Here is a 22735-nt window from a genome sequence, read left to right as displayed (position 1 = left end):
CTGCCAAAGCTTTATGAACTTAGCAGAACCTTGGAAATCCTTCTGCTTTCTATATTTCACAGCACATCTGTTTGTAGGTATTTAGTATACATCATGTTCATTACACAATTAGATAAAATAGTTCAAATGCAAGTCTTTCTTGACTTGAGTCAATCCATTGGCTTACACTACTCACAAAAGAGTAAATAACTGATAACAGATTTTCCTCTAAAAAAATGGATTTTTGCTAGAAAGGAGAGGAAGAAGAAACACTGAGCTTGGTATCTTAAGGAGTGATAAAAGGAAGACAACAGAGAAGGAAATTAGAAACACAAAAAGGACTTCTGACATCATTTATTTTGCAATATTGTCTAGGGTAGGCTTGGGAACAAACTGAGGGTTGGAAGGTTTTGACAGATTCATTTTACTTTGGAGGTTTCAATACTATAATTATACTTTTAGATAAAGCATGTGCATTCACGGATATATAAATATGTTTTTGTATTTATGAGTGTTCCCTGGTGGCTCAGACAGTAAAGAATCTGCCTGCAATGCGGGAGAGCTGGGTTTGATCCCTGGGTTGGGAAGATCCCCTGGAGAAGGGAATGGCAACCCACTCCAGTACTGTTGCCTGGAGACTCCCCTTGGACAGAGGAGCCTGGTAGGCTACAATCCATGGGGTTGCAAAGAGTCAGACATGACTGAGCAACTAAGAACATACATTATATATACACATGACAGATCTAAGTGTGAATATAAATGCATATATGTTTGTTCAAATTAAATATCTATTAGGATCATTCATTTTTAAAAATTCAGCCTTACTTTAGTGCTTCTGCAAAGAGAGCCAGGGTGAGAAGGCATAGATTCAAGAGAGACTATCCAAGTTCAAGGTCATTACAAACTCCCATTAGGAGTTCATTACAAGCTCCCACTCTCAGTAAGAAGCCCCATAGGGAGATCCAACTGATGCCCACCAGGTAACTCTTGGTGCTGTAAATCTAAGTTATTTTGGATGTACTCTTCTCATGCTCTCCCCTCCCCAGCTACTAGAATGCTTCCTCTGCCATAATCTAGTAACGTCACTTGTCTCTCAGGGCATCTAACTTCCTGGGTCACAACACCAGAGTCACAGGGTCTTCTTGCTGCCCCTCATTCTGTGTCATTGCCTTGAATGTCCCTCTGCCACCTCCACTTTGGCACAGATTAAGCCCATTATTTTCCTTCAGAGAATCCTACCCCTACCCTGCCTGCTATATTCTCCATCTCAGTGGATGTTTCAGTCTACCCCATCTCCAAGCTAGAATCCAATCATCATCCCCAAGCCCTCTTCCTAACCTCCACTGACTCTCCAATTCCTATTCTTTCTACCCAGAAATGGCTTTCCAATCCATGCTTCCTTTTATTCTGGGGCCCCTGTCTTAGTTTAAGGCTTTATTATCTCTCACCTGGACCGTTACTCCTCACATCCCAACCTCCAGTCTCCTCTCCTCCTCCTCCTTCTATTTATCTTTCACCCTGCAACCAAATGTGACTGTATGATCCTTGTTTTTAAAACTCCTCTGCTTTCTTCTGGTTGCCTGGCCTATGGAGGAAGTTCAAGCTTAGTTTGACACATTTATAATTAGCCCTCAAATTATTTGTCCAGTTTTAACTCTCACCCTTTTGCAGGTACACCTTTGGCTCCAGTTAGACTGAACTTGTCCTAATTTCTTAAATGCCATTCCCTATGGATTCCCCCTTTGCCCCTACATGTTCCTTCTTCTTGGAAATACCCTTCCCCCTGCTCTTGCCTTGAAGAACTCTTCAGTTCAGTTCAATTCAGTTCAGTCGCTCAGTCGTGGCCAACTCTTTCCAACCCCATGAATCGCAGCATGCCAGGCCTCCCTGTACATCACCAACTCCCGGAGTTCACTCAGACTCACATCCATCGAGTCAGTGATGCCATCCAGGCATCTCATCCTCTGTCGTCCCCTTCTCCCCCTGCCCCAAATCCCTCCCAGCATCAGAGTCTTTTCCAATGAGTCAACTCTTCACATGAGGTGGCCAAAGTACTGGAGTTTCAGCTTTAGCATCATTCCTTCCAAAGAAATCCCAGGGCTGATCTCCTTCAGAATGGACTGGTTGGATCTCCTTGCAGTCCAAGGGACTCTCAAGAGTCTTCTCCAACACCACAATTCAAAAGCATCAATTCTTCGGCGCTCAGCCTTCTTCACAGTCCAACTCTCACATCCATACATGACCACAGGAAAAACCATAGCCTTGACTAGACAGACCTTTGTTGGCAAAGTAATGTCTCTGCTTTTGAATATGCTATCTAGGTTGGTCATAACTTTCCTTCCAAGGAGTAAGCGTCTTTTAATTTCATGGCTGCAGTCACCATCTGCAGTGATTTTGGAGCCCCCAAAAATAAAGTCTGACACTATTTCCACTGTTTCCCTATCTATTTCCCATGAAGTGATGGGACTGGATGCCATGATCTTCGTTTTCTGAATGTTGAGCTTTAAGCCAACTTTTTCACTCTCCACTTTCACTTTCATCAAGAGGCTTTTGAGTTCCTCTTCACTTTCTGCCATAAGGGTGGTGTCATCTGCATATCTGAGGTTATTGATATTTCTCCCGGCAATCTTGATTCCAGCTTGTGTTTCTTCCAGTCCAGTGTTTCTCATGATGTACTCTGCATATAAGTTAAATAAGCAGGGTGACAATATAGAGCTTTGATGGACTCCTTTTACGTAATCTTAAAACTTAGCTCAATACCAGCTCCTCTGTAAAGCCTTACATTATTCTGTCCTGATATTAATCTGCAGCATCTCTTGAGCTTCCTCCATAGCTCTGCTAAAGTTCTTAATACTCCCTGTACTCATCCATTCTCTGAGAGACCATGGACTTCTGCTGGGTAGGAACTGTACCTTAAGATCCACCCTTGAGCACCGCAGTAAATGATCAGTACATCTCACCGGAACTCATTGATTTTGAGGAGAGCTCTGTTTAGACACTGCTTGCTGGATGAAACCTGAGTTTGTTCTTGTATAGGTAGTTTTTAGAAAGAAACATGGATTGATTAGGGCCAGGACAAAGAGATAAACCACAGGAGAAGGAGAAGATAGACTGTGTACATTATTGCCTATAATTTACTTTCAAATGCTTAGTAAAGACCAGGGTTGGCAAACCCCTATGGGCTGAATGTGAATCTTCACCTGTTTTGGGAAATAAGTTTTATCTGAACATAGCCATGCTCATTCATTGCAGTACTGGCTATGACTCCTTTTGCATTTCTAAGGCAGAGTTGAGTCACTGCAACAGAGATGAAGTGGCCTGCAAAATCCCAAATCTTTCCTATATCAGTTCAGTTCAGTCGCTCAGTCGTGTCTGACTCTTTGCGGCCCCATGAACTGCAGCATGCCAGGCCTCCCTGTCCATCACCAACTCTCAGAGTCTACCCAAACTCATGTCCATATAGCCCTTCACAAAAAGGGTTTATTGACCCCCTGATATAGACCATGTGGTATAAGTGTGTGTTAATTTAAATCTACAATCCAGGGGTTGTCTGTTGCCCTAATCAGAATTATCCATATTGAAGTTGGTTAGTATTTAATCAAATAGATTATAGACCTTTCTGTCCTTTTTTGATATCATATAAAAATCTTGTGAGTCCTGTAATTTGTCCCCATAGGAATGGCAGCAGGGTCTTTCCTGGCATCAGGGTCTTTTTCAATAAGTTGGCGGATTCTGGGGAAGATTGAGGGCAGGAGGAGAAGGGAACAACAGAGGACGAGATGGTTGGATGGCATCACCGACTCAATGGACCTGAGTCTGAGCAAACTCCAGGAGATAGTGGAGGACAGGGAAATCTACTGTGCTATAGGCCGTGGGGCGGCAAGGAGTCAGACAACTTAATGACTAAACAACAACAACAGGAATAGCATCCTCAGCCTGACTCCTGAATGGTCCTGCATTCACCTACTAGTCTGGGGGTTTCTCAAGTCTTCAGTTCCTAGTCAGTTAGTGGAATCCTAATACTTGAACATTGTTACACTGGTTCAAAATAAATCTTCCATGTCTTTGAAGACTTCATAAAAGGACACCACAGGGGGAGTTCATTGAGCTTATAAAATACGGACACTGCTGTGTACTTGCTTGCCAGACCATGTCTATGCATGTGATAGACATCGGTTCACACCAGCTTTAGTTGTGAGTTGGTGGGAAAGAGACTACATCACTCACCCACTGGTAATTATGAGAGGCTCTCCAGTTCTAACCTAAAAGAAACTTATGAGTTGCTTGTGACCCATGGCTGAGGTCAGTGCTCAGAGGCTTGCTCTAAGGACATCACCTTTGTCTCAATACATTAAGGAGGTAGTTCTCTCATACACACATGATTGGGGAGCTCTGAAATGAAGCATCCGCCTTGTGCCACATGCATGCATAGCTTCCCTCCCTGTCCCTGCCCTGGGTGCAGGTGGGGGAAGCTAAGTGAGCAAGAGGGCGGGCGGGAGGGAGGGAGAGTGCAGACAGAGCATGTGTGCACTTGCCAGAAACTTGAAAGGGTGCAAATTGTGCAGTGGATACACAGACGGACGGGGAGATTTGCAACCCAGTACAGAAAGATGATTCGGATAGTGTCATATTGATCTGTTCTAGTGAACATGATTACTTTTGACACTGGCAGGGGTATAATATAAAAATATTATTTGTAGCATATAATAAATAAGTATAAAACATGGAAATGTCTATCTGTCTCATATTCATGCTCATAAACCCCAGGGCTATTTCAGAACTAGAAATCTAGAAACAGAAGGCTAATATTTAGAGCCAAGGACCTGAAACTATCCATACCTCAGTTGATTCTTGAAAGCTCAGGACAAGATGGTCTTCAATGTAGAGCAGACAGAATATATCATTTTAGTCTCACAAATTGAGCAAGATGGTTACTTACAGACTCAGAAATGTCTTTCTGGGGCTCTGGAGTGGATTCATGGCGTTCTTCCCCCGATATCCCAAATCCAGGTTGAAGCGGTGAGGAACCCAAAATATGAAAGAGGTAGGCTTCGAAATCCTCACAACTTTTTGTAAATAATTTTTGCTTCAGGGTATCTTTTAAAAAAGAGAAGTAGAGAAGGGTTTGGAGGAGCAATGAAACATTACTCAAATCCGTTTATTATAAAGATCTTCTGCACTCTCCACTTGCCCAGCACTTGAAGTCAACCACTAGGAGAGCTAAGTTTTTAAAGCATTTTTACATCATCTGTAAGAGGCCATCTAAAATAATTTAATGTAATAATATAGAATGGCCCAACTGAAGCTGAAGCTCCAATACTTTGACTACCTGATATGAAGAACTGGCTCTTTGGGAAAAACCCTGATACTGGGAAAGATTGAAGGCAGGAGGAGAAGAGGACGACAGAGGATGAGAAGGTTGGATGGTATCACTGACTCAATGGACATGAGTTTGAGCAAACTCCAGGAGATTGTGAAGGACAGGGAAGCCTGGCGTGCTGCAGTCCACAGGGTTGCAAAGAGTCAGACACGACTTAGTGACTGAACAACAACAAATGGTCCCAATAGGCAAACAGATGACTTAAATTCATTTTATCCAGAGGGAACCACCCTGTGGAAGGGGCGAGTCTCACCCATAATAAGTTTACCAGGCAATTAGCTCTGATTTTGGAGACTGCAAAAGACAAACCAGTCCCAAAATATACCCCTCACGTTAGTAACTTCTTTGGTTAAGATGACAAAGCTCTTCAGTTATTAAAATATAACTTGTCTGAAATGCTTAATATTCTGGCCATTTCTAACACATTAACTGCCCAGTGAGACTGAATGCACCAGATAAACCCTCCAGTCATCCAGTGTTAAGGAAGCCAGACCCCAGGTTAGGGAGGTCTGAAGTATGAGGGAAAGTGGGATGGTTCTGAGTGTGGTCTGCTCTCCTTAGGGCCAGCTATGTGGGTACCCGGAGCCCCAGGAGCAGGACGAGGCCAGGAGGGCCCATGCCAAGCCACGTCAGGCCCCGCGTCCTGATGATGGAGAAGGAAGGATTGGGTCAAACTGGAGCCTGCAAATACAGTAAGTATACATTTTACTTATTTCATAAGCTTTCTGGGTGTGGGCTCTGCCAGAATGTGTTATGAGTTTCCAGTGACCTGGAATGTTTCATTGTAAAGTGATACTGATCACACTTGAATCACAGGTGAGTCAGTGTCTTAGCATGCCTCACTAGGAAATATCAGTTCTTATGAAAGGGTAAAGCTGCATAGGAAAACCCATCAGATCAGCCCTGAGTGTGTGAGGTGTATTCAAAATGTTGTTCTTTCAGATAAAGTCCTGACTTGTTTACTCTTCATTATCTGTTTTCAGAAAAACAGAGAAGAGGGAATAGAGGTGAATAATTCTAGTTGCTATGTCTCTCATCTCTTTAGATTACCGTAACTTTTCCCCACTCATCTTGGACTTATTAATTTATTTTGATTCCACAGTTATTTTCTGCCTTGCTGTGGGCTTGTTCCATCTCTTACCCAAGTTAGGTAACTTTTAGAACATAAGCTAATCTGAGCAATGCCCTCAAATCCTATCCTTTCTTTCCAGCCCTTCAGTTGTAGATACCCCAGGTAAACAACTCCATGGCCAACTCAGCACTTACTACAAATGAATAAATATAAGGACTGTCCTCTCTGAACTGAATGATACTAAACCTCTTTTCCTTCAGAGTTTGTGTTACAACTTAATGCTGGTGTAAACCTCAGTAGCCTTCTGATTTCCATTTTTGGTCAGGATCATCCCACGATGTGGTTCTTGGAAAGGTAATATAAATTCTTTTCCCCTGGAACTGTCTTACCTTCAAGAGTGATGAAGTCATCAAATAGATAAACGTGCTCACTATCTGGATCAGTAGCAATCAGATTCATTTCTTGGTGGAAAATGTGGAAGTTGGGGTCATTCCTCTTCACTACCCCAATCACAAATATTTCCACATTGATGTCACTGGCGTTCTTCACCACCTCAGTCAGATTCTTCTCGTCTCGGGTATCTGTCTGCCCATCAGTGATGACCAAGGCCACCTTCTTCACGCCGGGCTTGGCAGCTTCAAACATACGGTTGGCGGCATGGAGCGCTGTGGCCGTGTAGGTACCTTCCCCCAGATACTGCATGTTGTCCACAGCCCGCTTGAGGTCATCCTTGCTGGAGAACTGGGTGAGGTGCGCCACCTCCTCCACCTTATGGCTGTAGTTGATTATGCCTACGCGGGTTGTGGCCAGGTCCAGGGCGACACGATCCGTCAGGGTCTTCACAAAATTCTTGATGATTTGGAAGTTCTTGAGGCCCACGCTTTCTGAGCTGTCAATCACAAACAGCAGCTCCAGCGGAGTCTCTTTGCATTTACGCCCACAACCTAAAGCACAGATGCGGACACAGAAACACAGCAGGAATGAAAATGAAAACATCCCAGGGAGAGGGGAGGGGGCGGGGATGAACGCGAGACCCGGATCGTAGCCTTCCTTTTCTGTGACCGTGAACACAGCTGGCAGTTGTCTCCCTTCTGGCTTCTATGCCTGAGTCTTTTCAAAATGATACATGGGAGGGGGGCGGGGGGGGGGGGTGGAAAAACCTCCCACACAAAATATCAAAATGCTGTAGAGGATAACATAATAAACAGCTAGCCAATTTCTCAGATTAAAATATAAAAGTCTTTTAAAAAGATTCAGCATCCCTTTGCATGCCTTCCTTGTCTGTAAGAGACAACCACCATCCTAAATTTGCTCTTTATTATCCCACCATGTGTATTGAATCTGAATCTGAACGCTAATATTTCAGTCTTCAACCACATCCTTATGTGAAAATGAACACTTACTCATTGATGTGGCCAGTGAGTAAAGTAATGGGATGAAACTTTTTAATTGTCGGGGAAAGATCTGGATCTTTAACTGGGCATAAGCATAGTAGCCCCCCCCCTTGCTATTCTGGCTTATGTCCCCAGTCACCCACGGTGACCCTACGGTGGCTCCCATCTTATCACGGAGGCCTGGAGAACATTTACCCTGTGAAACTGTTCAAGGGGAGTGATCTAGGAACACTGGTCAATAAACAACTTCTATTTATGCTTTATCATTCGAAGCAGTTGCCAGAGTCCCTAAGCAGTAAAAAGTATCAGGGCTCCACTGCTGTATTCGTATCCTTATGTTGCCCAATAACACTCCCACGATAAATCATCAGGAAACTGGCTGCTATTTTTACAGGGTGTCTAGCACTCAGAAGCAACGTCTAAATTAGCCTGTCACCACAGAGAGTCCCAGGCTGCTTCGTAAGGTCCAGAAGTCTTTTGGGGGACAAGACAGTTCTGGGGTTCCCTATGTGGAAGGATAATGATATTCCTTCCTCTGTCCATTTTAAACACAGAAGGTTCTCTTATCGTCATAATCTATTAATTGCTTGCTTTTTGGCTAATCTTTTTGCTTTACTTCCTTGTTCTGATAACTCTGTTTTAAGCCTATTTTGCCATAGGGGCTTCCCAGGGGTCTCAGCGGTAAAGAATCCACCTGCCAGTGCAGGAGGCGCAAGAGATGCGGGTTCGATCCCTGGGTGGGGAAGATCCCCTGGAGTAGGAAATGGCAACCCACCCCAGGATTCTTGCCTGGAAAAACCCATGAATAGAGGAGCCTGGCGGGCTACGGTCCAAGGGGCCACAAAAGAGTCAGACACAACTGAGCAACTGAGCACACACACATTTCACCATGGAAACATTTAGATCGAGGTGCGACACAGGGTGACCTCTGAACTCTGTCCTCTTGCTTTTGAAGTGGCAGGCACTCTAGGTCTCAAAACTCAATTTAGAGACATTACTGTCACCAGCTGGGCTGGACTCAAACACCAGTGAGGCCCCTGTAGTCATGTTTCCTTGGTGGTTCTTTCCTTCCCAGGCTCAGGTAAATGTCACCGAATACAAATGAGCTCAGTGCTAACAAAAGGCCTGGCTGCACAGACTCTGGTGTCTTCATGCTTCTTAACCACTCTGGGAACATGATTTTCTTTCCTTAAATCAGGATTCCCACAGCCCCTCACACTGCTTCCTTTTGGTTTCCCACCAACTTTGCAAATGAAGTTGAAACTTTCCCATGAGCTCTACAGTATACATCTTCTGGGTAAATGCAATATCTTGAACATAGTGGGACTGGTACTTTAAACTGGTGCTTGCTTTCTTGATCGTCAGATCTTACCACATATTTCAAAAATAAGCTTGATGATTTCTTCTTTCTGGAGGGAAAGAGGAAAATGTATTAATTGTGTGACCATAATATTTTTTCCCTAACATAAAAGGGACTGTCTCACTACAGTCAGCATTGGGCTATTTGATTAATCCTTCTGCTGCAAATAAGATACATAGTACAGAGGTTAAAAGTTGGCTACGATATATTATAATTGGAATGTGTTTGAGCTGTAAGATGTAACAGCTGAGACTTGAAGTTCAAATTGCAGCTTTGGTGTTTGTCAGCTGTGTGACCTTGGGCGTGAAGTGACCTAACAGAGGTCTGTGTCTCAGGGCTGTGGTGAGATTAAACGAGGTAACACACACAGCTCTTAGCACAGGGTATGGCCCCCAAAGGATGCACTCCCTACAGTTCTGCATCCATGGATACAGAGGGCTGACAGTATTGCGCCGTTGTGTATGAGGGACGTGGGCATCCACGGGCTTCGGTACCTCCTGGGTGGAGGGGCGTGTGCTAGAACCAATCCCCTGCAGATACCAGGACGACAGTGCCGTGGGCAACCTGTGCCTTCGTTACATGATTTAAACCACAAGTGCTAGCCAACCAGGACAAGCACCTGGTTTGAAAGAGAATTTATTCTGTACCGTATTCTCTCCCCTTTTTCCGGACCCGTCCCCAAATTTGCGAGTCTCCTCCCTGGTTTCCTAGTACTCTCACTTGGGTTTCTCCGTGAAATGTCCCTGGTTCCTGGATGCCCCTTCCGGGCCCTGCTCCTCACTAGCTCCATCAGAGGGGCCTGAGATGTGCTGAATACTAGCAGTCAATCTGCCGGTGGCCTGTGCCGCGTGGCATGTTTGCAAATGACTGGGATGGGACTGGAGAAGTCGGGATTCTACACCTGCCAAAGACGTGACGCTGACGGGGTGATTAACTTCACAGAGGAGAGAAGCAGAAGCCCAGAAAATCTCAACGGGGAAAAGCAGGGGGCCTTTTCTAAGAAGATAAATGTAACAGCTGCAAAAGTGAAGTTTTAAAGAAAAAGATCTGTAATGACAGAACAGGGGTGCGGTGACAGCCCCCGGCATGGCTTAGCAGAAGCATGTATGGAGAATATTCACGGCATTTTAACTTAGATTGTTTTTTAAACTGTAAATTGAGTAAAAGCCAGTGATTTCAAGTGGCTATACAAAAGTTACTCCCAGTATGAGATTCTTTAAATTATATGAAATAAAGGAATCAACAGTTATCTTTTTTTTTCAGGCTTTGTCATGCTTTTTCCACATTTAGAGAGACAATAAATCTGAAACTAGGGTGTGTCTAAAAAGGAAACTTTCTATATTAATATATTTATATTGTATATCCTGGCAGGGGAAATGTTACACATTTAATATAGTTATTTTTAATTTTTACAAGTGGAGAAAATACTGCAAGTTTTATGATTATAGTTTTTCACTTAACATTATATATCATAATTAATTTCCCATATTACCAAATATTCTGAAAAACTTGATTCCTGGAGTCAGAAGCATGGCCATTTTAAGGTTCTTGATTTAGACTGCCTAACTATCCTCCAGAAAAGTTGTGGTAGCTGATAGCTCTAACCGTAGTATATAAGAAAACCTGTTTTGTTTTAGAGATACAATACTGGTTATTATTACTATATAATCTTTGCCATTTGATAGAGAAAAATATCTCACTGTTTTAAATTACACTTAATCCACTACTTGCAAGGCTAAATTTTAAATGTGCGTTTCCAGTTGTATTCTCTTGTGCATGGTCTTTGTGCGTCCTTGGTCCATTTTTTTTTTTCTATTAGAATCTTTGTCTTTTATTGACTGGTAAGAGCAATTTATATATCAAGGTTGCATTTAATTCCTTTCACTGTGCTTTTATGCCATAACCAGGTCTAATATGCTTTAAGTAGTAATATATAATCAACATATTCCATGTAATCTTTGCTTTAAAGTCACTAGAATGAATGATTTCACTTTTTCTGCTAAAATTGCTGAGTAACCTTGGTTTCTCAGTGCCAATGATGAAGGCATCAAATTTATATCCTTCAAAGGACTCATGTTAACATGAGTCTAGTAGCAAGTAGGCAAAGACACAAATACTTATTATAAGTGCTGTGCCGTTGGATCAGAGCCAAGGAACCACGTCGATCTGCCGGAATACCAGGGGTGGGAGAGTGGAGTTCGTGCTGTGGTCCAGGGAGCTGGGAAGACTCTCACCAGGGTGGAATGGGGTGGAGAGAGGAAGAGGAAGGACCTTCCAGGCAGGGGACAAAACACACAAAGCACAGTGTATTACAGTACTTGAGGGAACTTATGACTCAGGGTGTGTGACAGGAAGAATGGCAGAAAATGCGGAACACAGCTGGGCTCTCAAGCGCCTTTGTGTCTTGTTGAAGAGTGCGGACTTAGCCTGAGCAGTGAGAACAGACGTGGTCCATGGCAGAGGAGAGAATTGGTTGTACCTTTACTTAAGAAAACTGACTCTGGCAGCCAGTGGAGTGGTCTGAGATTCCTAAATAGTACGGGCAAAGAAAATTAACACCAGAAAACCGTGGTGGGGGTGATGGATGGGGAGGGATGGCTTAGAGGGATGCTACAGAAGGAGATGAAGGGGGTGGTGAGTAACTGGAAGAGAGGATGAGGGGAAGGAGGCGTCTAGGAGGTAAACGATAGCAGTGCCACTCTTGGCGGGAGGGAGGGAAGGGACAAGGGCAGGCTGGAGCTAATGAAGAGTGAACTGGGTTCAGCTTGATTCTGGCTGAGTTCGAGGCGCCTGTGGGACACCCAGCTGGCAAGGCAGTAGGAAGTAAGGTCTGATGCTCGGGAGAGGGGCTCAAGCTGGAGGCAGAGTTAAGAAAGGCCAGTGTTCAGGTGGCTGTTGGAAGAGGGGTGGCAGACGAGATGGCTTGGGGCAGGGCTTGAGTGTAACCTGGGACACCCCTCCATACCCACTTTGGTCAAGCATAGTTTTTCTATGTTTATAATCTAAAATGCTTTCTCATCCTCCATGCAACTTTACTGTAATATTAAATCCGCCTTTTTGAAAATAGCTGTCCCTCCTTGAGAGTTCGAGGACACGGAAGAAATGATCACGGGCAGGTGCTGAGAAATGCTAGCATTTCAGGCATAGTTGGAGAAAGTCTTTTTGAAGTAGCTTGGGTGAGAATGATTAAAAATGTGAACTTCCATCAATAGTATTTGCCTCTTGAAAGGGGAATTTGACAAGGAGTTCAGCCTGGTGCTCTGTGACAACCCAGAGGGGTGGGGTTGGGTGTGAGAGATGGGAGGGAAGTTCAAGAGGGAGGGGATGGATATATACCCATTAATGATTCATTATGATGTATGGCAGAAACCAACACAAAGGTGTGAAGGATTATCCTCCAATTAAAAATATACATATATATATTTTTAAAGGAGGAGTCTGTTAGTCTGGACTGAATCTGCCCCTGAGAGTGTGTGAGGATAGGAGAGAGTAGGGGTGGGGAGAAAAAGGAGGCCTTTCGAGAACAGCCTTCATGAGAGAGCAGGCTGGTTCTGGCTTCCAACAAGCCAGCTCCAGCTCTAAGGGCTCTGTATAGCGAGGTGACTCGGGGCATGTTGCTCAAGCTTTCTGCAAGACTTGGCTGGTCTTTATCTGAAAGGGAGACACTCCTCCCTGCCTCATGGGCTGTTATGTGCATTAATGTGTGTCCTGAGCAAGAGAGGGCTGCAGTCTCTAGCCTGTCTCCTTCTCCCTGCCCCCCGTCTTCACCAGTCCTATGCTGCCCCGGGTCTTAGCCAGCACTCACGAGGTGAACCCAAGCTCTGTCAAATACCCGCCAAACGCCTGCCCCTTGGCTACCTCATGCATACAGGCCAGTGCTGTCCACTTCCAAACTTGAGGCCATTTGGGGACAGTTCTGAGATCTGTTTATCCAGAGTGTGGAACAGGGCGGTGTGTACTCAGGGTGATCGCTCCTCACCTGGAGGAAAGGGCGTACTGGGAGAAGGACTAGGAGTCCAGAGTCGGGGCCCAGTCTGCCTGGGTCCCCCAGGCGCCCTGCAGCAGTGGGTCAGGGTGGTGCTGATGTGAAGGAGCCTGTCATACTAGAGTCTCGTTTAATGCCGACCTTGGCTTTCTAAATGCTAGACAAAGGGAAGCGTGAAGGAAAAGAGAATTTGCATCAAATCTCACCTCATTTTGTCTGCTCTGGACCCACACATCACCTCTGTCACAGCCTTTATCAAACTGTAGGTGAACATCCTCTGCCTGCCTTTCTCTCCCGTTAGACTGCGAGATCCTTGAGTCCAGAGATGTGGTCTCTTGTTCTCAACTCTTACCCCTGTGCCTGTCTCAGACCCTGACCCAGGGGATGTGCCCAATAATTGTTGGTGAAATGAATGAGCAAGTGCATGGATGAAGGAAGACAGTTCCCCTCTCCATGCAGGGATGGGATGGAGGGTATAAACCTACAGGGAACATTTCTCTGGGCATTTAACATACACCCTCCTCTGCTACGTGTAGGGAGAAATTGCTGCATGTATAGCTGCTTTATCCTCCATAGGTATCTGGGGAGGGTCTGATGTATGGCGTGGAACAGCGAAGAGAAAAAGGCAGATGGGCCATGAAGACCGTGCACAGTTCTGTGTGTCACATGCCAGCTCTGGCCTTCATCATGGGAACCCTCAGCTCTGGGCTTCCTGACACTGCATGTAAGGTCAACATCCCCAGACCGTGACCCATCAAAAAGGGAACAAGAGAAGTTCCCTGTTTTCTCCTCAACTCCAGGAAAGGTAGATACTAGAAAGGAAGAATTAGACTTTGCTATAGAAATTCTAGAACCTTTCCATCTTGTGGGGCTTTCAGGGGTCAGCTTTGTGTTTGCAATGGAGCAAACCAAAGAGAAGAAAAGGGGGAAGTTTGCACATCATCACGAGTTTGTTGAATAAGTGAATCAGTAAATGAAAGTAATCCCAATTTTGTGATTGTTGTTCCCAGAGCACTTAAAGGAACTAGTTCAGAAAAAAAAAAAAAAAGAGCCCCTATTCTGAAAAAATAAAAAAATTCCTTGTTCATTGGATTTCTTTTACATGGCTCACCTCTTTGTTAACATTTCTACCAGGGGTCAGGGTGTGTAGTCACATGTCTACAGTGAGGCTAGATAAGGGCTGCTGGGGTAAAGTGCCCCTCACATTCAGATTCAGTCACCCTCTGCATTGAAGCCAGCAGTAATTCTGTGTCAAAGGAAGTCCTACTTGTAATGTGAAAACACAGATGTAATCATTTTGTGAGCACAAACCCCTCAGCTCCCCTCTAGGATGGATACTCACTGTAAGTCCTTGGTCTCCTTTTGGTCCTTGTAACCCCTACTTAGTGGAAGAAGAGTAACAGTCAGTGAAGGTTGCACTCGGTTAATGTGTGCAATGACAGTAAGAGGGTAAAAGTCACTTCTTGCCTGTTCTCCTTGGGGTCCGGGATCTCCAATTTCCCCTTTATCACCTTTCTTTCCCACATCGCCCCGTTCTCCGTGCTCTCCCTTTACAGCACAATGAAAAGATAAGCTTAGATTGTGAATATTAACGCCAAATAAGGAAAACTCTGAAGTTTCATTTCTTTGCAACTGAGGTACCTCTTGAAGACTCTTGGTTCTTGTTTGTATGAATATACTATATGAAAAAATAGGGGGCATTTTATTTACATCCTCCCAGGTACCATAGGGGCTTCCCCCGTGGCTCAGATGGTAAAGAATCCTTCTGCAGTGCAGTAGCCACAGGAGACACGGGTTCAATCCCTGGGTGGGGAAGATCCCCTGGAGGAGGGCACGGCAACCCACTCCAGTATTGTTGCCTGGAAAATCGCATGGACAGAGGAGCCTGGTGGGCTACAGTCCAAAGGGTTGCAAGGAGTCGGTCATGACTGAAGTGACTGAGCACGCACGTGGACAGGCACCATTATCTAATTCATGATGAACTAGAGACCCCAAGGTGAGGAGACCATGAGATGCCATCTGATCAGTTCACTGACTTTGGGAACTTCAGCTATTATACAGGTTAACACCTGAATTATCTGGTATCTTCCACGTGGGTAGGTTGTAAGGATTTGTTCCTCATCAACTGGCTTTGAGTTTGAAGAAAAGGAGATTTCATGAAGTAAACATGTTTGTAGTTAGGAAAAGAAATGCATAAGGATTCACTCTGAAGCAGTATTTTTTCTCCAAGCATTGTAAGGAGAGGAGTAACAAGTTCATGAGAGCCCTTCCAGGGTTCAAGTTAAGCCACTGAGATCCGAAAGCTGAGCATTTCCCTTCAGTCCTGAAATACTTACCTTCTGGCCAGGGAGGCCATGGCCTGTCATGCCCTTTGGCCCTGGGAAGCCCTGAGGTCCTTGCTCCCCCTGCACAAAATACACGAGATGGATGGTCCTGTTAGTTTCCCAAAATAACTCAGAATATACTTCTTAGTCAGATATACATTTGCACTTTCAAAGCTGCAATTATGGAGACCACCCTGGTGGTCCAGGCTTAAGACTTTGCCTTCTAGTGCAGGGGGCGTGAGTTTGATCCCTGGTCAGGGAGGTAAGATCCCACATGTCTCAAGGTCAAAAACCCAAAACAAAACTAAAGCAATATTATAACAAACTCATTAAGACTTTGCCTTCCAGTGCAGGGGGCGTGAGTTTGATCCCTGGTCAGGGAGGTAAGATCTCACATGTCTCAAGGTCAAAAAACCAAAACATAAAACTAAAGCAATATTGTAACAAACTCAGTAAAAATGGTCTACATCAAAAATAACTTCTTAAAATCTGCATTATAGCATTATCTATATTTTGGGGGAAATACACATGTAAGTAAGATGAGCTCAATGGGATCAATGTAGTAAAAATTTAACTACTTTTTTGGGATAGAAGTAAAGGGGTTGACTTATGGCATTTGTCTGTTTCTGTGGTGTAAATACTCCCTCCCACCTTTCCCAATTTCAAACTATGAACTTGACATCACAAGTAACAAGCAACTGTTATTCCAGTGGTGATATTATTGGTGATTTTTATAATCTTCTTTATAATTTATATATTTTTGATATGTTGAAATTGTGTATTATCTTCATAATGGAATACAAGAGGGTTTAACAGCATCTCTCTCCAATTAATGCCAAGGGGTGTTTATATAATTCACCACACACTGTTTGTTCCATACCTAATCATTTGTAGTAACATAAATCTATTCATCTAAATTGAATACCTCCTAAATTTGGAATTGAATTTAGAAAAAATCATCTTTTCCTTTCAATACTTGTTGTTAGCTTCCCCCATCATATCTTCCCATTATCTGCTGTTCCTGTACCCCCATCTTCAAAACCACACAGGTTTACAAGATTTTCGTGATGCTGCACATGAGCCAGGAGTTATCACTAACAAGTCTACAAAGTCGTAGCACTGATGCTACTTGGACCCTATAGCAACCCCTGCCTCACGCTAGATCATTGTAAGCAGTAAGTCCATGGCAAAGGTTTGAAAGACCACAGGCTCCCAGAATTTGGTTTGCTTACCATTAGCTTCTATCTCAAAGATACCCTGACCATGATCACTAGAATCACTGGTATGCTCAAAAAAAACCTGACCAACTAAACGAGAATCAAGAGTTGGGGTAGGGATAAAATATGCATTTTTGCCATAGGAAGGCTTGAGAGCCATGGCTCCAGAAGGCAGGATGGGCTTTAGGAGGTCACTCCTGGAAGGGGCCACAAAGGGTTGCTTGGACACCATTTTCCCTAACTCTGAATTATCAGCATTTCAGAGCCCCTTGTCCTAGCTCATTGACTTTCAAGCTTTTTAAACACTGAACCGCTCCCCCCTCCTTTTTTTTTTCTTTTTTGGATGTGGTTACTAATTAGTTTTATTTTTCAATTGGAAGATAATTGCTTTACAATGTTGTGTTGATTTCTGCCACACAACAACACAAATCAGCCAGGATTATATGTATATCCCCTCCCTCGTGAGCCTCCCTCCACCCTCCCACCCTACCCTCTGGGTCGTCACAGAGCGCCGGCTGGGCTCCCTGTGCTGTGCAGCAGCTTCCCCCAGCTGCTTATTTTCCACACGATAGAGTACATATGTCCCTGCTACTCTCCCAGTTTCTCCTCCCTCCTTCTTTCCCTGCTATGCCCACAAGTTTGTTCTCTATGTCTGTGCCTCCATTCCTTCCCTACAAATAAGATCATCAGCACTGACTTTCTCTATTCCACATACAGGCCTTAATATATAATATTTGTTTATTTCTCTTTCTGACTTCTCACTTTGTATAACAAGCTCTAGGTTCATCCACCTCAGAACACCTGACTCAGATTCACAGAACCCTTTCTTTTTACAAGTGTCATAATGAAATGTTTCAGATACAACATTTTATATGGAAAAACACAAACACTGACATATCACCTTATTAAAAAATGAAATAGTGCAGATACCATCGAAACCCCCAAGGTACCCAATCCCGTTCTCTGAAGGAGAGAGGAAATTTGTCTCTGAATTGATATACATCATTCATATCTCTGCTTTTATACTTTAACTACACACATGTATGCTCTAAAACTGTGCATAATATTGTTCTTAATATTTAAACAAATAATTATACATTTATACATATAATTTATATTAAAAGCTCTTGCACAATGAAGGAAACTATAAGGTGAAAAGACAGCCTTCAGAATGGGAGAAAATAATAGCAAACGAAGCAACTGATAAAGAATTAATCTCAAATATATAAAAGCAGCTGCTGCAGCTCAATTCCAGAAAAATAAATGACCCAATCAAAAAACGGGCCAAAGACCTAAACAGACATCTCTCCAAAGAAGACATGCAGATGGCTAACAAACACATGAAAAGATACTCAACATCACTCATTATCAGAGAAATTCAAATCAAAACCACCATGAGGTACCATCTCATGCCAGTCAGAATGGCTGTGATCCAAAAGTCTACAAGCAATAAATGCTGGAGAGGGTGTGGAGAAAAGGGAACCTTCTTACACTGTTGGTGGGAATGCAAACTAGTACAGCCACTATGGAGAACAGTGTGGAGAGTCCTTAAAAAACTGGAAATAGAACTGCCTTATGATCCAGCAATCCCACTGCAGGGCATACACACTGAGGAAACCAGAATTGAAAGAGACACGTGTACCCCAATGTTCATCTCAGCACTGTTTATAAAAGCCAGGACATGGAAGCAACCTAGATGTCCATCAGCAGATGAATGGATAAGAAAGCTGTGGTACGTATACACAATGGAATATTACTAAGCCATTAAAAACAATGCATTTGAATCAGTTCTAATGAGGTGGATGAAACTGGAGCCTATTATACAGAATGAAGTTAAGTTGAAAAGAAAAACACCAATACAGTATATTAATGCATATATATGGAATTTAGAAAGGTGGTAATGATGACTCTATATGTGAGACAGCAAAAGAGACACAGATGTAAAGAACAGTCTTTCAGACCCTGTGGGAGAAGGCGAGGGTGGGATGATTTGAGGGAATAACATTGAAACATGTATATTACCATATTTGAAACGGATGACCAGGCAAGTTTTGATACTTGAGACAGGGTGCTCAGGGCTGGTGCACTGGGATGACCCTGAGGGATGGGATGGGGAGGGAAGTGGGAGGGGCTTCAAGATGGGGGACACATGTATACCCATGGCTGATGCATGTCGATGTTTGGCAAAAACCACTACAGTATTGTAAAGTAATTAGCCACCAATTAAAATAAATAAATAAACTTAAAAAAATTTATTGGAGTATAGTTCCTTGACAATGTTGTGTTAGCTATACACATTCTAATTTGTATTTTAAATATCAACACTATTTGAAATTTATCTTGGAACATATATGTAGTTCTAGTTAATTTCGTCTGCTCTACAGTATTCCATTAACTAACTAGACTGCATTATCTTATTGATGGGCATTCATGTTGTTTCCAGTATTTCCCTATTATAATAATGCTTCAACAAGTAGGCTTTTAGGAGAGAAAGTCTTTTACACATCTTTGCACACTTCCCTAGGAGAGAATTCCCTCATTGAGACCAATCTTATACAGAAGAGTAAAAATAAAATGAACCTAAGTGGAGAGTCTCTTGTTGGTAAGTGAAGTGTTCAAATTCTTCCTGCTCCCAACCCTAGCCCCTTGCAGCAGGCTGGCTTGGCAGAACTCTGAGGCCCTTGCATTTCTTCCATGTAGAATTTCTAAATGGATGGCAGGTAGAGGGTCATAGATTTTCAACCCTAGAGGACTGATAGCAAGTTCCTTCAGTCAATTCATTTCAGTTCAGTCGCTCAGTCATGGCCAACTCCTCGCGATCCCATGAATTGCAGCATGCCAGGCCTCCCTGTCCATCACCAACTCCTGGAGTTCACTCAGACTCATGTCCATCAAGTCAGTGATGCCATCCAGCCATCTCATCCTCTGTCGTCCCCTTCTCCTCCTGCCCCCAATCCCTCCCAGCATCAGAGTCTTTTCCAATGAGTCAACTCTTCGCATGAGGTGGCCAAAGTACTGGAGTTTCAGCTTTAGCATCATTCCTTCCAAAGAAATCCCAGGGCTGATCTCCTTCAGAATGGACTAGTTGGATCTCCTTGCAGTCCAAGGGACTCTCAAGAGTCTTCTCCAACATCACAGTTCAAAAGCATCAACTCTTCGGCGCTCAGCCTTCTTCACAGTCCAACTCTCACATCCATACATGACCACAGGAAAAACCATAGCCTGGACTAGATGAACCTTTGTTGGCAAAGTAATGTCTCTGCTTTTGAATATGCTATCTAGGTTCGTCATAACTTTCCTTCCAAGGAATAAGCGTCTTTTAATTTCATGGCTGCAGTCACCATCTGCAGTGATTTTGGAGCCCCCCAAAAGTTTGACACTGTTTCCACTGTTTCCCCATCTATTTGCCATGAAGTGATGGGACCAGATGCCATGATCTTCGTTTTCTGAATGTTGAGCTTTAAGCCAACTTTTTCACTCTCCTCTTTCACTTTCATCAAGAGGCTTTTTAGTTCCTCTCCACTTTCTGCCATAAGGGTGGTGTCATCTGCATAACTGTGGTCAAATTTCAGAGAATTCATTCGCTAAATGTCTCTTACCCTGTTAACCCTTGAGCCAAGCATAAGGCTCTAGCATGAAGGGCTTTCAGGGAGTATTTATGCACAGATGTCTCAGGTCTATCCAAGGAGACTCACCCTGTAAGAAAGAGTGCCCCTTCTCTTTGTTGCTTAGTTGGTTAGAGGAAACAGGTGGGGATCATTCTTTGTTCAATTTACAGAATAGTCACCAGGAAACCTGATGGTGTAAGGAGCCCCAGAACCTTGGATATGGATTGGAGCCTATTGAATAAGCCCCAAACAGTAAACCTACACACTTGAGTCCAAGCTAGACATCCAAGCAGGACAAGGGAGAGGAGGGAAATCTCTCCTTCTGTAAACACTGCACTGCCAACGCAGGTATGATGAAGAGCACTCAGTTCAGTTCAGTTCAGTCACTCAGTCGTGTCTGATCCTTTGTGACCCCATAGACTGCAGCACGCCAGGCCTCCCGGTCCATCACCAACTCCTGGAGTTTACTCAAACTCATGTCCATTGAGTTGGTGATGCCATCCAACCATCTCATCCTCTGTCATCCCCTTTTCCTCCCGCCTTCAATCTTTTCTAGCATCAGGGTCTTTTCTAATAAGTCAGTTTGCATCAGGTGGCCAAAGTATTGGAGTTCCAGCTTCAGCATCAGTCCTTCTAATGAACATTCAAGACTGATTTCCTTTAGGATGGACTGGTTGGATCTCCTTGCAGTCCAAGGGACTCTCAAGAGTCTTCTCCAACACCACAGTTCAAAAGCATCAATTCTTTGGCACTCAGCTTTCTTTATAGGCCAACTCTCACATCCATACATGACTACTGGAAAAACCATAGCTTTGACCAGACATACCTTTGTTGGCAAAGTAATGTCTCTGCTTTTTAATATGCTATCTAAGTTGGTTATAACTTTTCTTCCAAGGAGCAAGTGTTTTTTAATTTCATGGCTGCAGTCACCATTTGCAGTGATTTGGGGGCCCCAAAAATAAAGTCTGACACCATTTCCATTGTTTCCCCATCTATTTGCCATGAAGTGATGGGACTGGATGCCATGATCTTCGTTTTCTGAATGTTGAGTTTTAAGCCAACTTTTTCACTCTCTTCTTTCACTTTCGTCAAGAGGCTCTTTAGTTATTCTTCACTTTCTGCCATAAGGTGGTGTCATCTGCATATCTGAGGTTATTGATATTTCTCCCAGCAATCTTGATTCCAGCTTGTGCTTCATCCAGTCCAGCATTTTGCATGATGTACTCTGCATATAAGTTAAATAAGCAGGGTGACAATATACAGTCTTGATGTACTCCTTTCCCAATGTGGAAAACAACACCCAGTTGTGGATGAAGAGGAATAGGCCAGAATATATGGATCACACAGCCCAATGTCATTACACAAACTAGAAAACATGCTCTACCAAGAGTGGGCTACAGCATCTTCTTTACTGTGAAGGATGGAAGGTCTGTCTGCATACAGGCTAGTCTGTTATGCAGACCAAGTGACCAGCCCTTAGAGTGAAGTGAAAGACGGTGGGAAGATTCCTGCCTGGGATACTTCCACTCTCTGTTCTCGTCAAAAAGAAAATTACAAGCAAAAAGGACAAGAAAGGTATCCTCTGAAGAAAGATGTATCAGTAAATGACACTTTGGCATAAATTAGCTTTCTCAGATTTTGGGGGAGCAGGGGAATGAGGACATTTTTATTCAACCAGATCCTTGGTTGCAGGGTAGTTTGGGGTTGTCAAGGACATGCCTGACAGCACAGGTACCTGATATGGGGAGTCAGTTGGGTTCCTAACCAGGTGTAGGGAAGATGAAAGGTTCATGGGAGAAATCTGTAACTGGCTTTGTTCCAACCCCAAGGGACCGCGTGCGTGCTCAGTCATTCGGTCGTGTCTTACTCTTTGCGACCCCATGCCCTGTAGCTCTCCAGGCTTCTCTGTCCATAGGATTCCCCAGACAAGGCAAAAAAGGGGCTGGGACTATGGTGTGAGGGTGAATTATTACTGGGGATTATATATTTAGAAAATGAGGGTTCAGAAAGAACTTGATACCTTTCTGACAATTATTCAGAATAATTATTTTACAAACTCTTAGATTTCCTACAGCAGCTAATCTGGAATATATCCAATAAATGTTTATGACTGACCAGCTGCTTTTAAGAAATGACACCATTTCCTTGCAAAGTTAAAAACTACTGTGGCTTCTTTGCCATGCCCTGGGGGAAAAGCCTCAGACTAGCCGATTATCATGTTAGAATCAGCTCCACATTCAGGAATTTATTTTGCATTACTTCATAACATAGACATTTTATATATCATTGTTAACACTGTACTTATTCCAGGCAGCTGGGTTTGTTATAATAAAGGCAGGGTGTTTTTTTTTCCTTTTTAATCACCAGTTTCCCTTCAAAATAATTGAAGGCTCCTTATAACTTTCAGATTAGACTA

General features: G+C 43.5%; 2 protein-coding genes across 4 annotated transcripts in view; one reads left to right on the top strand and one right to left on the bottom strand.

The window, feature by feature from the left end:
• The window catches only part of MIOS (meiosis regulator for oocyte development), a 286003-nt gene that overhangs the window by 52754 nt on the left and 210514 nt on the right, over positions 1 to 22735 (top strand). For both annotated transcript variants that reach the window (XM_086397702.1, XM_086397701.1), the window contains one exon: positions 5921 to 6051. In XM_086397702.1, the coding sequence (XP_086253828.1) occupies positions 5976 to 6051 (76 nt within the window). In that variant the 5' untranslated portion in view covers positions 5921 to 5975. The remainder of the gene's footprint in view (positions 1 to 5920; positions 6052 to 22735) is intronic.
• COL28A1 (collagen type XXVIII alpha 1 chain) overlaps positions 1 to 22735 on the bottom strand; it is a 181701-nt gene that overhangs the window by 13241 nt on the left and 145725 nt on the right. For both annotated transcript variants that reach the window (XM_086397682.1, XM_086397683.1), the window contains exons 28-33: positions 15507 to 15575; positions 14638 to 14718; positions 14513 to 14548; positions 9198 to 9234; positions 6821 to 7375; positions 4919 to 5076 (exon numbers count right to left, since the gene is read on the bottom strand). In XM_086397682.1, coding sequence (XP_086253808.1) covers positions 4919 to 5076; positions 6821 to 7375; positions 9198 to 9234; positions 14513 to 14548; positions 14638 to 14718; positions 15507 to 15575 — 936 coding nt within the window. The remainder of the gene's footprint in view (positions 1 to 4918; positions 5077 to 6820; positions 7376 to 9197; positions 9235 to 14512; positions 14549 to 14637; positions 14719 to 15506; positions 15576 to 22735) is intronic.

Source organism: Bos grunniens, chromosome 4, assembly GCF_055505025.1.
Source record: "Bos grunniens cultivar Pamir isolate PY7600 chromosome 4, Bosgru_T2T1.0, whole genome shotgun sequence".
NCBI classification, from domain to species: Eukaryota; Metazoa; Chordata; class Mammalia; order Artiodactyla; family Bovidae; genus Bos; species Bos grunniens.
The sequence above is the reverse complement of the archived record's forward strand: the minus strand, read 5'-3'. Positions and strand labels throughout refer to the sequence as shown.